The sequence below is a fragment of the Otolemur garnettii genome, unplaced genomic scaffold (genome assembly GCF_000181295.1).
Source record: "Otolemur garnettii isolate 467f Iridium unplaced genomic scaffold, OtoGar3 scaffold00041, whole genome shotgun sequence".
Lineage (NCBI taxonomy): Eukaryota > Metazoa > Chordata > Mammalia > Primates > Galagidae > Otolemur > Otolemur garnettii.
In genome coordinates, this window is record NW_003852436.1 from 13,512,972 (window position 1) to 13,529,181 (window position 16,210).

General features: G+C 42.4%; 2 protein-coding genes across 2 annotated transcripts in view; one reads left to right on the top strand and one right to left on the bottom strand.

Annotated features, from left to right (window-relative positions):
- The window catches only part of TLR2 (toll like receptor 2), an 11,490-nt gene extending 6,561 nt beyond the window's left edge, over positions 1 to 4,929 (top strand). Inside the window, exon 2 of the mRNA XM_003790226.3 lies at positions 2,369 to 4,929. Coding sequence (XP_003790274.1) covers positions 2,385 to 4,742 — 2,358 coding nt within the window. The 5' untranslated portion in view covers positions 2,369 to 2,384 and the 3' untranslated portion in view covers positions 4,743 to 4,929. The remainder of the gene's footprint in view (positions 1 to 2,368) is intronic.
- A 4,586-nt stretch (positions 4,930 to 9,515) lies between these two features.
- RNF175 (ring finger protein 175) overlaps positions 9,516 to 16,210 on the bottom strand; it is a 39,050-nt gene continuing 32,355 nt past the window's right edge. Inside the window, exons 6-8 of the mRNA XM_012805408.1 lie at positions 14,958 to 15,091; positions 11,747 to 11,848; positions 9,516 to 9,858 (exon numbers count right to left, since the gene is read on the bottom strand). Coding sequence (XP_012660862.1) covers positions 9,738 to 9,858; positions 11,747 to 11,848; positions 14,958 to 15,091 — 357 coding nt within the window. The 3' untranslated portion in view covers positions 9,516 to 9,737. The remainder of the gene's footprint in view (positions 9,859 to 11,746; positions 11,849 to 14,957; positions 15,092 to 16,210) is intronic.

A 16,210-nucleotide genomic window follows, 5' to 3' on the forward strand; every position in this document is an offset into this window, starting at 1 on the left:
ACTCTACCCAGGGGGACAGCTTGAGGCTCTGTCTCAAAAAAAAAAAAAAAAAAGAAAATCTAGAATAAACATGCATGGTATGACCTATTTATCTAAAGGGGGAAGGGATGAAAAGCAGTGATGTTGGTATAGACATGAAAATTCTGACTCCAACAGCAATTAAATTTCCAAACTAAGCATGTTTATTATTATTGTTGTTGTTATTATTGTTATTTTGAGACAGAGTCTCACTTTATCACCCTGGGTAGAGTGCTGTGGGGTCAGCTCACAGCAACCTCAAACTCTTGGGCTTAAGCAATCCTCCTGCCTCAGCCTCCTGAGTAGCTGGGACTACAGGTACCCACCACTATGCCCAGCTAGTTTTCTTCTTTTAGTAGAGACAAGGTCTCATTCTTACTCAGGCTGGTCTCGAACTCCTGAGCTCAAGCAATCCACCACCTTGTCCTCCTGGAGAGCTACCTCCATGTGAGCCACTGCACCTGGCCCATGTTTATGTTTTAATTCTCTGTGACTTTAAATTAATAGCCTAAGCCTTCATAATTTCTCAGATTCTGTGAATGTGGAGAATTACTTTTACCTCTAAAAGGTTTTATTCTTGGGGATAAATAAATGTATATATAACATTTTTATTTTTTACTTCAGAATATGATAGGGGTTCACACATTTTGGTTATATAATTCACTTTTGCAAAGATTGAGTCAAAGTTACAAGTGTGCCCTTTATCCAGATAGTGTGCACTGTACCCAATAGGTGTGAATTTGCCCATCCCCTCCCACTTGCTTGAGTTTCATTGAGTTTTACTTCCAATGTGCACATAAGTGTTTGTGGATTAGTTCTAGTTTAGTATTGAGTGCATGTGGAATTTTTCCATTCTTGCAATACTTGATTGGAAGAATGGTCTCCAGTTCCACCAGGTTGTTACAAATGATACTAGATTACTATTTTTTTTTTTATGGCAGAGTAGTAATCCACTCATCTGTTGATGGACTCCTGGATTATTTCCACGTCTCTATGATTGTGAATTGTGCTGCTATAAACAGTTGATTGTAAGAATTCTTTTTATAAAATGTCCTTTTTTTCCTTTGGGTAAATACCTCGTAGTGGGTTTGCTGGATCAAATAGTAGGTCTACTTTTAATTCTTTGAGGTCTTTTCATACTATTTTCCACAGAGATTCTACTAGTTTGCAGTCCTACCAGCAAACTAGTATAAGAGTATGTATAAGAGTATATGTACAAATGTATATTTTTGGCATGTGTGTATTTTTTTGAGGCAAGGTTTTGTCCTGTCACCTGGGCTAGAGTGTTGTAGCATCATTATAGCTCACTATAGCTTGCAACTCCTGGGCTCAAATAATCCTCCTGCCTTGCCTTCCAACTAGTTGGGACTATAGGCATATACCACCATGCTCAGCTAATTTTATTTTATTTTTTGTAGAGGCAGGATCTTGCTATGTTGCCCAGGCTGGGCTCAAGCAATCTCCTGCCTTGGTCTCCCAAAGTGCTAGGATTATATGGGTGAGCCACTGCACTTGGCCTGGGATAAATACTTTTGAAAAAATTTTTGTAACGTTAGTACACTGAGCAAATGTAGACAAATGCATACAGATGGAAGGAATGGGGCAGCTCAGAGTCAGAGAAGGATATAGGGCTCAGAAACAAGATTGCTGGATTTACAGTTGAAGTTAAACTAGCAGTTGTGGTGCAGACAGTTTTATTTCACCCCATTTCATCTGAACAGCCCATCCAGACTCTTCAACGTTAAAACATTGGCTACACTTATTTCTTGGTGGGAAGAAAAGGCTCTGATGGTCTGAGTGTCCTTCAACCCAGCAAACCACCTTCCCCTGTCCAGGGTTTCCAGCCCTCCCTGCTAGTGGTAGGTACAGGCAGGGTTGAGGAACATGAAACCTTTTACTCAGAGTGTGCTACTCCTGGAGCTTCATTCAGTGAGAGCTGTGCTTTGGTTCTGTGAGATCTCTCTATGAGTTGAAGGCATCACAGCAGGGGAAAGCATGCTTTTACATAAGAGAGTTTAAAGTGCAGAAAAAGCACGTGGTTAAATCCACGTGGTTAAGCCCAGCCCATTTTTTAAAGTGCTTGCTTGTTCATTCTCCATTCGTTCATTTACTCACTCTTTCAGTCCACGTTTATCGAGTCCTGCTGTATATTCCCAGGTCATTGTGCAGTAGCCATATATCTGTGTTTGTGTTGACAGATGTCGTAGGGGATTTTTTATCCCCATTCATATGTGCCATTCACTTGTTATTTCTTCTGTTTTTATGTTACGCCTGTAAAAGATTTCTCAAGAATTGCAATTATGATATGCTGTCACAAATGATCACTTATCTGAACCTCTTTTATTTGTAGGTTGGATCATTGGACAATGCCACATGCTTTGTGGATGGTGTGGGCTTTGGGGGCTGTCATTAGCTTCTCCAAGGAAGGGTCCTCTGGCCCAGGATCTCTGTCCTGTGACTCTGCTGGTGTCTGTGATGGCAGCTCGAGGTCTTTAAACTCCATTCCCTCAGGGCTTACAGCAGCAGTGAAAAGCCTGAACCTGTCCAACAATGAAATCACCTATATTGGCAATAGCCACCTGCAGAGATGTGTGAACCTCAAGACTCTGATACTGACGTCCAATGGAATTAATGCCATAGATGAAGATTCTTTCTTTTCTCTGGGCAACCTGGAATATTTGGACTTATCCTATAATGACTTATCGAATTTGTCATCCTCCTGGTTCAGGCCCCTTTCTTCCTTGAAATTCTTAAACTTATTGGGAAATCCTTATAAAACCCTCGGGGAGACATCTCTTTTTTCTCACCTCCCAAATCTGCAATTCTTGAGAGTAGGAAATGCTTACACCTTCGCTAAGATTCAGAGAAAGGATTTCGCAGGACTCACTTTTCTGCAGGAACTTGAGATCGATGCTTCAGCACTTCAGAGTTATGAGCCAGAAAGTCTGAGGTCAATTAAGAGCATCCAGAATCTGACCCTGCTTCATCTGAGGCGGCCTGTGTTACTACTGGAGATTTTTGCAGATATTTTAAGTTCTGTGGAATATTTGGAACTGAGAGATAGTGATTTGTATGACTTCCAATTTTCAGAACTCTCCATCAGTGAAAGCAATCCACTGATTAAACAGTTTACATGTAGAAATGTGAAAATCACTGATAAAAGTTTGTTTCAGGTTTTAAGACTTCTGACTTACGCTTCCGAATTGTTGGGCTTAGAGTTTGATGACTGCATCCTTGACGGAGTGGGGGATTTTAGTACATCTGATGAATACAGCATTAAAGATCCAGGGAAAGTCGAGACACTCATCATACGGAGGTTTCGAATTTCACGGTTTTTTTTATTTCATGATCTGAGTTCTTTATATTCACTTGCAGGAAGAGTTAAAAGAGTCACAGTGGAAAACAGTAAGGTTTTTCTGGTTCCTTGTTCACTTTCACAACATTTAAAATCATTAGAGTACTTGGATCTCAGTGAAAATTTGATGGTTGAAGAATACTTGAAAAATTCAGCCTGTGAGAATGCCTGGCCCTCTCTACAAACTTTACTTTTAAGGCAAAATCACTTGACATCATTAGATAAAACTGCAGAGACTTTGCTTACTCTGAAAAACCTGAGTGTCCTGGATATCAGTAAGAATAGTTTTCGTTCTATGCCTAAAACTTGTCAGTGGCCAGAAAAGATGAAATATTTGAACTTATCCCACACACGAATACAAGATTTAACTAATTGCATTCCTCAGACACTGGAAATTTTAGATGTTAGCAATAACGACCTGAATTCATTTTCTCTGACTTTGCCACTACTCAAAGAACTTTATATTTCCAAAAATAAGTTGAAGACACTACCAGACGCCGCCTACTTACCTGCGTTACTGGGGTTGAACATAGGCAGCAATACAATAAATACTTTTTCTAAGGAACAACTTGATTCTTTTCACAAACTGAAGACTTTGGAGGCTGGTGGCAACAACTTCATTTGTTCCTGTGAATTCCTCTCTTTCGCTCAGGAGCAGCAGGCAATGGGCAACGTCTTGATCAACTGGTCAGAAAACTACCTGTGTGATTCTCCGTTCCATGTGCGGGGCCAGCGGGTTCTGGATGTCCATCTCTCGGTGTCTGAGTGCCACAGGGTGGCACTGGTGGCTGGCACGTGCTGTGCCCTGTTCCTGTTGATCCTGCTCATGGGCTTCCTGTGCCACCGTTTCCATGGACTGTGGTACATGAAGATGATGTGGGCCTGGCTCCAGGCCAAGAGGAAGCCCCGGAAAGCTCCCCCCAGGGACATCTGTTACGACGCGTTTGTTTCTTACAGTGAACAGGATTCCTACTGGGTGGAGAACCTTATGGTCCAGGAGCTGGAGAATTTCAACCCCCCCTTCAAGCTGTGTCTTCATAAGCGGGACTTTATTCCTGGCAAGTGGATCATTGACAATATCATTGACTCCATTGAAAAGAGCCACAAAACTGTCTTCGTGCTTTCTGAAAACTTTGTGAAGAGCGAGTGGTGCAAGTATGAGCTGGATTTCTCCCATTTTCGTCTCTTTGATGAGAACAATGATGCGGCCATTCTCATTCTTTTGGAGCCCATTGAGAAAAAAGCCATCCCCCAGCGCTTCTGCAAGCTGAGGAAGATAATGAACACCAAGACCTACCTGGAGTGGCCAGCGGATGAAGCTCTGCAGGGCGGGTTTTGGTTAAATTTGAGAACTGCAATAAAGTCCTAGGTTTCTGGGTGAAAGGCCAGTCTTGGTCTTTGGGGTCTTATATTAGTAGTTGTAACTAAATTATTTCTGACATAATTATCTAAAACCACATGAATGTACAGTCATTTGAGGACTTACTAAAACTGTTAATACCAAAACTATTCAAATTGTTATCTGCAGTGGTGTTTTATAAAATTTTAATCAGATTAGAAAAAAGTAGTTTTGGTTTTCTTTATTCTATAAGATAATCATGATCTAAATCCATTATTGATAATCCGAATAAAGTCCTCCCTCAATATCTGGGAGAAGTTGGTTCCAAAATCCCTATGAATATAAAGAATCTGGGCAGCGCCTGTGGCTCAGTGGGTAGGGTACTGACCCCATATACTGAGGGTGGCGGGCTCGAACCTGGCCCCGGCCAAACTGCAGCAATAACAAAAAAAACAGCCGGGCATTGTGGCAGGTACCTATAATCCCAGCTACTTGGGAGGCTGAGGCAAGAGAATTGCCTAAGCCTAGGAGTTGGAGGTTGCTGTGAGCTGTGCAATAAAGTAAGACTCTGTCTCTAAAAAAAAAAAAAAAAAGAATATAAAGAATCTGTTCACAAATGTTTAAGTCCCATTTATATGTGTGTATATGTATATATATGTGAAATATGGCCTCATAATTCCATATAAACTACATATATCATCCTGTATACTTTAAAGCAGAGGTCCTCAAACTTTTAAAACAAGGGGCCAGATCACTGACCCTCAGACTGTTGGAGGCTGGACTGCGGGCCCCGGGATGAGTCAGCTGCTAAGCAAGACAGGCAGCGGTGGCAAAAACACCTGGTGGGCTGGATAAATGTCGTAGGTGGGCTGCATGTGGCCCGCGGGTGGTAGTTTGAAGACGCCTGCTTGCTTTTTTTTTGAGACAGAGCCTCAAGCTTTCCCCCTGGGTAGAGTGCCGTGGCATCAAAGCTCACAGAAACCTCCAACTCCTGGGCTCAAGCGAGTCTCCTGCCTCCGCCTCCCAAGTAGCTGGGACCACAGGCACCCGCCATAACGCCCGGCTATTTTTTGGTTGCAGCCGTCATTGTTGTTTGGTGGGCCCAGACTGAATTCAAACCCGCCAGCTCTGGTGCATGTGGCTGACGCCTTAGCCACTTGAGCCACAGGTGCCAAGCCAGGATGCCTGCTTTAAAGCATCTCTAGATTACTTATAAAACCTAATACAATGTAAATAAAATGCAAATAACTGTTGTACTGTGGTTTTAAAAATTTGTATTTTTTTATTGCATTGTTATTATTTTAAGATTTTTTAAAGAATATTTTTGATCATTGAGGGGATCAAAATTGAGTCCATAGAAGGAAACCTATGGACTTCCTAGGTTAGGAAGGGCCAGCTGTCATCTGTAGCAATTAGCTTATCCCATTAGTAAATAGCACAAATGAATGGAAGATTCCAATAACTGTGTCAAGTCAGCCCGCCTTCTGCTGAGATGCCCTTCTGTGACTACAGAGGGCATTCTCTGTCCCACCCAAACTGTCCCCTCCCTGTGCAACCATTCTCAAGAACAACAGTGCAAAATACTTGAGGCATTCAGCCAAACTTGCTGTTCCTAGAAAGAAGTGCAGTGTGTTCCCATAAAACTTTACATGCCACAACCGAGAGGGCGTATTTTCATGTGAACTCCATCTGATCTGTGTTTGTGGCTATTTGATAGGTTTCTCCAGCCATGTTTACTTGAGAGAGGGTCCATAACACAAGGGACAGTCAATTATGTTTCCCTGGGAAAGCAAAACTCTTACGGTAAATAGAATACTCAGTTGGGAAGAATTTAAAAGAAGCCTCCCATGTCCTGACGCTGACCTTCCTCAGCCTTTAACTACCAGGCAGGTCCTAGTTAGTGTCTCTCACTCTGGTTCTCAGTTACCATTTGTCGTCTCTTTGCCTTGCATCTTGTGGCTTTTTTCGACTTTGAGAAGTCTTGTTTCTAATTCTAAAAAGGCCACTCTTTTTTTTTTTCCTTCTGAAAATTTAGAAAAGTACATATGAGCTAAACGATTGTTGAATAAGTATGTACCTAGAGGATCCTAATAATGACTCAAAATTAGTGTGATACCCATATTTTAAACATAGATATTATTATACATTAATTTTTATGATTTAGACTTACCACTACATATTTTATTTTGATGCAACATTCTCTGCTGAGAGCTGTTTACTGATTTTATGTGACTTTCTTGGTACGCTGGGAACCACACGAATCTCTTTTAGGTTCTGCTCGATTCTACACCAGAACTGGGTTCCTGTGGTTAGTTGGGTTCTGGCGTCAGAAGGACCTGGGTTAGTGGATGTGTGATCTTGGGCAGTCACTCGATGTGCCCCCAGACGTCCTTCCATCTCTCATAGGGGATGTGATCTCTGTGTCCCAGGGTGCTGAGAGTATGAAATACAGAGATGTGAGAAGCCATGGAGGCCATGCTCACTGGCTGCCATCCCCTGGAGGTGTGAGGAGGGTGAAAGTACCAAGCCTGTGAGAACGGGGCCTGCCGGGGGAGAGAGATGTATAGGGGATGTCAGCTATTATTACTTTCCAAGAAGTGATTCATTCCCTTATATCTTATGGCTCATAAATGAATATTTTTTTCTTATGGGTACTAGCAGGAATGTAAGGGACCCTATTGTTTGCAGATAAACACTCCATATAAATAAGTTCATTAAGTGCATAACAGGCCTCAGTCCTTGGGGAACTTCGATAGGGCTATATCTTTTTTATACAAGGGTGTTGTCCCAGGCTGCCACCTGCAGCAAGCACCTAGAGCAGAAAAGACAATATCTTCTTCGACCCAGGGGTGACTCAACAGCTCTACCTACTTCTCTCTCTCTCTCTCTCTCTCTTTTTTTTTTTTGGAACAGTAGCCAGCTTAAGAAAAAAATGGACAAGTTTAGAAGAAGAAAACTTGAGATGTCAGAAACCAAACAAAATAACGGACTTTCTGCTTTGCTTCTTTATTTCCCACATTAAGCACCATATTAATTATCATGAGACCCAGATAAATTTAACATTGACTTGACCTATAGACCTGTATTTAATTTCAAGAATTTTTTTGTTTAAGAGACAGGATCCCACTCTGTTGCCGAGGCTAGAGTGCAGTGGTACCATCACAGTTCACTGCAACTTTGAACTCCTGGGCTCAAGTGATCCTTCTGTCTCAGCCTCCTAAGTAACAGGGACACAGGCACGTACCATCATGTCTGGTGGAGTTTTCTTTTTCTGGTAGAGATGGGGTCTTACTCTTGCTCAGAGCTGGTCTTGAACTTCTGGCCTCAAGTGATCCTCCTGCCTTTTCCTTGCAAAGTGCAAGGATTATAGGCGTGAGCCACTGTGCTTGGCCTAAAAATAATATTTAGTTTTCTCATTGCAATTGTTAAACATGTTTACCATAGAAGTTTTAGAAAAGAAGTAAGAGTGAATAAGAGAAAATAAGGATCAGCTCTTAGCCCATCAACTTGGGATCACTACTGGTAACTTTGGAGTGTTTATAAAACCTCCAGTCTTTTTTCCATAAACATATATATGTGTTACTTTATAAATTTGGAATTTGTGGCCAACTGCCATGGTTCATGCCTGTAATCCTAGCACTCTGGGAGGCCTAGGCTGGTGGATTGCTTGTGCTCACGAGTTTGAGGCCAGTGTGAGCAACAGTGAGAACCTGCCTCTACTAAAAATGAAAAACTGAGGCAAGAGGATTACTTCAGACCAAAAATTTGAAGTTGCTGTGAGCTATGACGCTAGAGCACTCTACAGAGGGTGATAAAGTGAGACTGTCTCTAAAAAAAAAAAGAGAGAGAGAGAGAGAGGAAATGCACCATTGGGATTTGAAAAATTGGGATTTGTAAATATTGAAACTGCATCTTCAGTTTTTCTCTAAGGTTGTTTAGTGATTATCTGATATTCCTGAACTCTGAGGGTCATTTTGAATTCCATGCAGATAGATATTGGTTTACTTGCCCAGAGTTCTAAAGGCTTCCAGAAGCTTCTCTCATGAAGAAATGAAAGCAGAGAAATGTAAGGATAATTGCACACGTGTGCATCTCAGCGTGTGCATGTGTGTGTAATCAGATGGGCATGAAAGGAGAGTGATTCTTTCTACTTTAGTGTAGCCCTTGGTCATACGGAGTATGTTTGGCAGCTCCAGGAAACCCAAAGTAGCTGGAGCCCAGTGAGAAGATGTGGCACCTGGTGTGGTGCCCAGGCTGCCACCTGCAATAAGCACCTAGAGCAGAAAAGACAGTATCTTCTTCAACCCACAGGTGACTCAACAGCTCTACTTACCTCTCTCTTTTTTTTGAGATAGAGCCTTATTATTGTCACCCTCAGTAGAGTGCTGGGGTGTCACAGCTCACGGCAATCACAAATTCTTGGGCTTAAGTGATTCTCTTGCATCAGCCTCTTAAGTAGCTGGGACTACAGGCAGCCGCCACAATGCCCAGCTATTTTTATTGTTGTTGTTGCAGTTGTCACTGTTGTTAGGCAGGCCCGGGCTGGGTTTGAGCCTGCCAGCCCCACTGTAGGTGGCCAGCACCCCAATCACTGAGCTACAGGCGCTGAGCCTCTACCTACCTCTTTAAAGATGTTGAACTGATGAGAGGACATTATTTATGACTAAGTGTCACATGTGAGAAGTCCTTTATAAACCTCAGAAACACTTTATGGATGAGATCATTATCAGACTGGAGGGGACTATCCATACATAGTGGGGTCTAACAAATGTGTCATGTGCGTGGGTTAGAAAATGATCGCAGTGGGAAAGATGAAAAACATGCTTTGTTTATACCGTTGCTCAGTTTCTCTTCAAATTCTTTTCACATAGACAAATCTTTAAGTATGACACCAAATTTTATTTAGTTTTATAAACTCTTGGGATCATCTCTAAAATTAAAAAAAAATCCATGTTAAATAGAGGACCAAGGATTTAATAATATTTCAGCCATGCAATATATCACTTCTGGAGTACGTCTGCCATACTATTCCAGCCCTAGTGAATAGTTAATGCCTTGAACTATTCCTATCACCACAGGTTGCCAGGCCACCAAATAACGGAGCCAGTCCAGGATCTGTCCGTACAAAATATGTGTGCGCTCCCAGCTAAATCTCAGTTAAGGAGATTGTTCTTTATACAGCCAGAAAAGTAGCATAAATATTCATAAACGTCATTTGCAAATATAGTAAACAATGTAATGAGTGGGTGTTTCCTTTCTTGTTAACTCTACGTGCTCAATTGAAAGCCTTTGCCATGATTTTTATAGCAGTATGGTTATCATTGCCATTTAAACCACATCCAATTTCCAAAAATAATTTGAAACTGCTTTACAATAAAATCCCAAACTATAACACAAGAATAAAAACCAAGGACATGTGCTAACGGAAGAGGAAGAGGGGAATTAGTATGTGGGAAAACTCAGGATAGGAGAAGCCGCTCTACATAAGGAAGAGCTTAGAACTCGGTTTCCTTGTAGTTAGCACATCAGGGGGAACCCATGATATAGTCAAAGGAACACCACCAGTTCACCAGGTGAGACAGACCTTTCTTTGATATCCCTGATAAATTCTGCTAAGGGAGCTTCATTAACGCATAGCATGTCTGATAGTAATATTCCAAACAAAATAGCTGCTTTTTCACATGTAGCTTTCTCTTATATTGAGTCTCAATAAAAAGAGCACATGTGATATTCAGTAGTTTATTTTCTCAAGACTATATGAACAAAGATGCCTTTTGTCAATTAAACTATTTGAAGTGACATTTATGAACATTTTATTACTCTAACGAAGATTTATGTACTACAGTCTTACAAATTATTAACCAAAACGACTCAGTCTCCTCCCATTACAAGGGGATCCCGGGGCAGTGGATGAACAGGGAGGAGGGAGCAGCATGGCGCACCTTCAGCCTGAGCTGTGTGTGAGTGGTGGGTGTCTTTGTGGCCATGGCCTGGCCCTGAGACTGCATGGCCTGCTGGCACTGCCTCCTTCTCTAATGCCCTCCTTAAAAGTCCCTTCCTGATTTGCAGTGCCCAGAGACAGGGCGTTGCTGTAGCAGCTGTAAACCAAATGTGAAGAGCAGGGCAACAGGGAATGAGGAAGGTGTTTCCTTTAACACTGTAAAAATGTAAGTGTTACTCAGAAAGTCTGCAAAGGCCATCTCTCATGTGAAGAGAGGACACTTGGCGGGTTGATGCCAATCTCTCAGTGACCTTCTGCTCCCAGGGAGGATGAGTTTTAATCTCATTCCCACAACCCTTCCTGCAAGAGATGCCTTAAGGTCTTGGGGCAGTGAAGTTGAGGACTAAGCAATTCTAGCCATCTCTGGATGGGGGTCTTCCCATGACCTTAATGAGTCTTGCGTTTATTCTGCTGGGCATCCTTGATGTCTATAAAAATCCTAGTTGCTATCAGAACCTGATCAACTCTTAAGGTCTTTGGTTCCTTTCAATATTGTCATCACTAGGAGAAGATGTGAGGCATAGCAAGGAATTTAGAAAGCCAAAATCCAAGGGGGGAAAAGCCTACTTATTTCTGGGAATGATAAAAGTTGGCACACCCTGAAAATACTTTTTTTTTCCTCGTTCACATTTGGGGCTTTTACAATTTCAATTCCAATTTTTCTATTTATCCTCTTGACCCCCCCCATCCAGTTCACCCCCTTATTTATCTGTGCATCCATCCATCTCAGTTTTTCCCCCATATATGTGGGTTTTGCCTATCTTTTGCAATGTCCCATCACATTTCCACGAAAGCCCTTAACGTGGAAAATATGGAGCATGAAGAGTGGAATGTTTTCAGGCATTTAACTTCCTAATCAGAATAGTAATGTAGGCACAGAGGAGAAATGAGATCACGAGTCATTTTGAAGGAGCTGGCCAGGGAAGACAAAGTCTTCTGCTGTAACCACACACAGCTAAGGAAAGTTTAGATCGAAGAATACATCCCTAGAAACCTTGAAGAGAAAACTGTGTAACTTCTTTTTAAAGGATACGGATTACTGATCATCCTCTTCAAATCAACCTTCTCTTTGCAATACGGACAAGTCTGCTTTTTCCCAACAATACACCAACCTCGGATGCAGAATTCATGAAAGCTGAAGCGTCTCGTTAGGGAAGCTTCTAGATACAAAAGGGCGATGTCTGGTTTATGATGACACGGAAATGGAAATGATCCTGTCTTTAGGGTCGAGGAGCGGAGGGTGAGAAGGGCTGTCAGTCATGACCTGACTGTGCACATCACTTCTTTAGGGAGGTTCTGTAGGACAACGGAGCCTCCCGTGACTGTGAACTTGGAGTCAGAGCTGCATTAGCTCTTTGCCTCAGCTTCTTTGCCTTAGTTATTGAATCTCTTTTTTCAGTAGTGTCTTACATACATGCATCATGATACTTCCCTACCTCATTTCCTGTGCATTTCTCATGAACTTATCACAGCATTTCCTGATTCCACTTCTTGAGCGCTATTCATTACCTTCTAGGTAATCAGACCTGTCGTAGGCACTTAGACAAGTTTAAATTATTTGCGGTCATAAACTCACAAATATTTCTATTAACTTCATAAATTTTTTTCCTTGACGTTTTTATTACTGATGAGGAGCCAATTATTTTTAATAGAGTATAAACCTAAGAAAGGTAACTTCTCAAACTCTAGGCAATTACAAATTCATTTGTATACATTTCCTCGTCCACAGAGCCTGACCCTTTGCCCCCAAGTTGAGAGTGAACCCTGTGTTCTCTTACAGCACCAGGGACTCGCCGTAATGTATCCTGACTTTCTGCACACTGACTTATCTCTCCTGGGCCATGAGTTATCCGCAGGAATTCATCTCTGTCTTCAGCACCTAAGCTGTGTCTAAGAAATATTTATTAAATGAGTGCTTGAATGAATCATTTCAAACTGATTATTTTTGGAAATACAGTAGGACCTCTGTAAGCTGACCACCCATGGGACTGCAACAAACTGGTCCACATACAGAGATGGTCAACATAAGGAACCAGGCCTACTGTACTGATACGGACATGTGGTGCATATCAGGTCTATGAAAATTAGGTCAACTTAAAGGGATGGTCAATGTAGGGAGATGGCCAACTGGGGATGTGCTACTGTGTATATTTCCAGGTTGCCCAATATTGTAGATTTGGGCAAAATGACTGACTGTAATGAGATCCATCCTATTTATTTATTTATTTCTATAATCGCAACTCCCAGTGTGGTTTTCTGGGCCAAGCTCACATGCTCTTCTGACTGGCCTGCTCCACACCCACCCACGTGAACAGCAGTGATACAGAAGTTCCCTCCCTGACAAGTAGAGAACCATGGAGATGTGGCCAACGTGAGGCTACTGACATAATTCCTCAGTATTAGATCTCCGTGCAGCTGAGAGTTTCCACTATTATGTTCGTGGAATTGGGGTCATTTTTGCAATATGCTTGGATTAACATGAAGCGGTGTATTATAACAAAGATTTTGAACCAAAACCCTTAGAGCCCTTCCTTTGAAAGGGCTGGACTACAGCCTTGCCTTCCACATAGATAGAGAATTCAGGGGTCACTGAGCCAGCACTGAAGTGTCCGTGTTCTCTTTAATGTTCTCTTTCATCTTCCAAAGCTCAGTGCTGAAGAACTTGCACTGAACTGCTGCTGAGAACTGCTCTGATAACCATTCCCCGTTAGTATGCCTCACGTCTGCCCACTCCTCGCTAATATGACTCATGCTAAAATGGGCCATTAATAACACTTGCTGCGAAGCAAATTTAAAGGTGACTACACTTTAGATTACATAAGCACACATGTACGACAATCCCTAAGGGCTTTTAAAGGTGGGGAGAGAAAATATTTCCACTTGCAAATGGCAGAAGGGGCTTTGTTCCAACATTTGAAAAGCAAATCATATTTAAAACCCGGGCTAGACTTGGAAAATTTCTATGAAGAATGATAGTTTTTTGGGAGAGCTATCACACTAAAAAAAAAAAACCCACTATAGAACCCCATATGGTCTATCTTTGTGTTGCATTTCTTCCCTTAAAATTTTAAGGCTTGAATGTTGGAGGAAAGGCTCCTATTACTTTTGAGATAGATTTGGTCCAGGTTTTCCTCTCGGGATTGAATGCATGGAAACTGTCCAGATAAAACAGAATTGAATCACAGGCATTACACGCGGAGGGATGACTGACTAAGTGGGCTTCAGAGGCAAAAGACAGATGGTTTAACCATCCATGCTGCCAGAGCTTTGAACTGACTGGGTATGTAGCGATAATATTATTAAATTGATACAGTACTATAAAACAAAGATAAATGATGCCTCTTTTTGGTACGTAGGGAAGAATTAAAATCCTGATTGTTGGCCAACCCAAATATAACTTTGGTTTCTGTAGTTTCGTGCTCAGGCAGCGCAGGCTGCTTTGTTCAGGAGTCTCGAGGCCAGCGTTTCTCAGCACGTTGAGGCTTTCCTTCATGGTCACTGGAGTTGCCAGAGAAGGGGGTTTCTAGGCTCATGTTGTCTGGTGCCTACCACCTGAAGACTCCTCAGCCACCAGGCAGCTATGTGGGATGGAACCCACTGGCAGAGGAACCACGTGTGCCCAGGACTAGATGCTCACATTTTGATCACTCCTTCTGATGGTGTTTGAAGATGTCCCACGTCTGTGGCATTATCCTCTTCTCAATACTTAAACTGACAAGGTGGCTTAGTTTTCTCCCGTGGCTGTCCCCAATACCACTGTGGCCACGAGTAGGCTCCTAGAATTATTTCTAGGTAACATACACTTTGTATTTCTCAGTTCACTGAGATTCAGACCCTGGTTCCTCCCTGCACTTGATATCACTCATGTTCTCAATCCCAACCCCTTTCTCCCCCTTGACCTTCTGGGCTATCTGCTCATTCAAGACTTCAGTCAACATCCCCAGCAAGTGCCCCACTCAGATGCTGCTGCTTTAAGTCCTCTTTAAAGAGGAAATTACATTACTTCTCAGCCTTTTGGCTAAGATCAAGTGTGAAGAGGAATTACTGGAGGAAGAGGTTCACCTTAATTAGCGGGTCATTGTTCAGCAGCGATTATTAGAAAGTCTCAAAGAGAAACACAGGGCTGGAGGATAAAGGTTTGGGGTTTGGAGACAGGTACTATGCAAGACAGAGGAAATGGGGACAGAGGAGAGGAAGGGAAGGAAGCTTGATGATGGCCAGACAGCTTCCCGTGCGAAGGATACACGTGGTTACAGGAAAGCTGGTAGGTGTTCTCAATGAGCCCTTCTTCATCGAGCTCCACAATGATCTTCTGGCCACAGACGGCACAGATATCACCTGACAAGCTCCTTGTGGGCATTCCAGTGATGCTGTAGAACTGTTGAGGAAACAAACAGAGTGCTGTTGGAGAGGAGAGCACAGCCTTTCTCTGAATGCAGGGAAGCCACTGCCAGGCTTAGGCTTATGCTTTTCAAAAACATATCATACAAATGGAATCATACTTCCCTGCTTCTGAGTTGGTTAAGAGCTCCAGATACCTTTCCCTATAGGAACAATGCTAACCCCCTCCACCCCTGCCAAACAACAACAATAAATTACTGAAGCCCAAATGGACTCAAAGCACATCGCCAATTCTAACCTCCCATCTCACTGCCACATCCAGGAATCCTTTTTATCTAGGGCTGGAGTTAGAATCACATCAGAATCTTTTGCGCTTATCCGTAGACTGGCCCTTCCCTTTATTCTCTTAGAGATTCTGATTAAGAGATCTAGAGAAATTCCAGTCATCTCTATTTTGTTTTAGTTCACCCGCTTTTATTTTATTTTATTTTTTTGAGAGACAGGATCCCCAATCTGTTGCTTGGACAAGAGTGTAATGGTATCATCACAGCTCACAGCAACCTCCAATTCCCAGGCTCAACTAACTCTCCAGCCTCAGCCTCCCAAGTAGCTGGGACTACAGGCACCTGCCACAGTGCCTGGCTAAGTTTTCTTTTTCTTTCTTTCTTTCTTTTTTTTTTTTTTTGGAGACAGAGTCTTATTACATTGCCCTCAGTAGAGTGCGGTGGCATCACAGCTGACAGCAACCTCAAACTCTTGGGCTTAAGCACTTCTCTTGCCTCAGCCTCCCAAGTAACTGGGACTACAGACACCTACCATAATGCCTGGCTATTTTGTTGTTGTTGTTGTTACTGTTGTAATTGTCATTGTTTGGCAGGCCTGGGCCGGGTTTGAACCTGTCAACCTCGGTGTATGTGGCCGGCACCCTAACCGCTGAGCTATGGGTGCCGAGCAACCGCTCATTTATTTATTCCATTTATTTGTATCACTGTAGACTCACAGATATTTATTTTATACTTCCAGTTATAACCCATCATTACCACTATTATTACTGTTTTATTGTTCAAATTGCAGTTTCGGCCTTTGGGAACTCTTTCAGCTGCCTCCTGTGTCTCTATGTCTCATAATGGCCGTTCCAGAAAAAGAGTTCCACAAT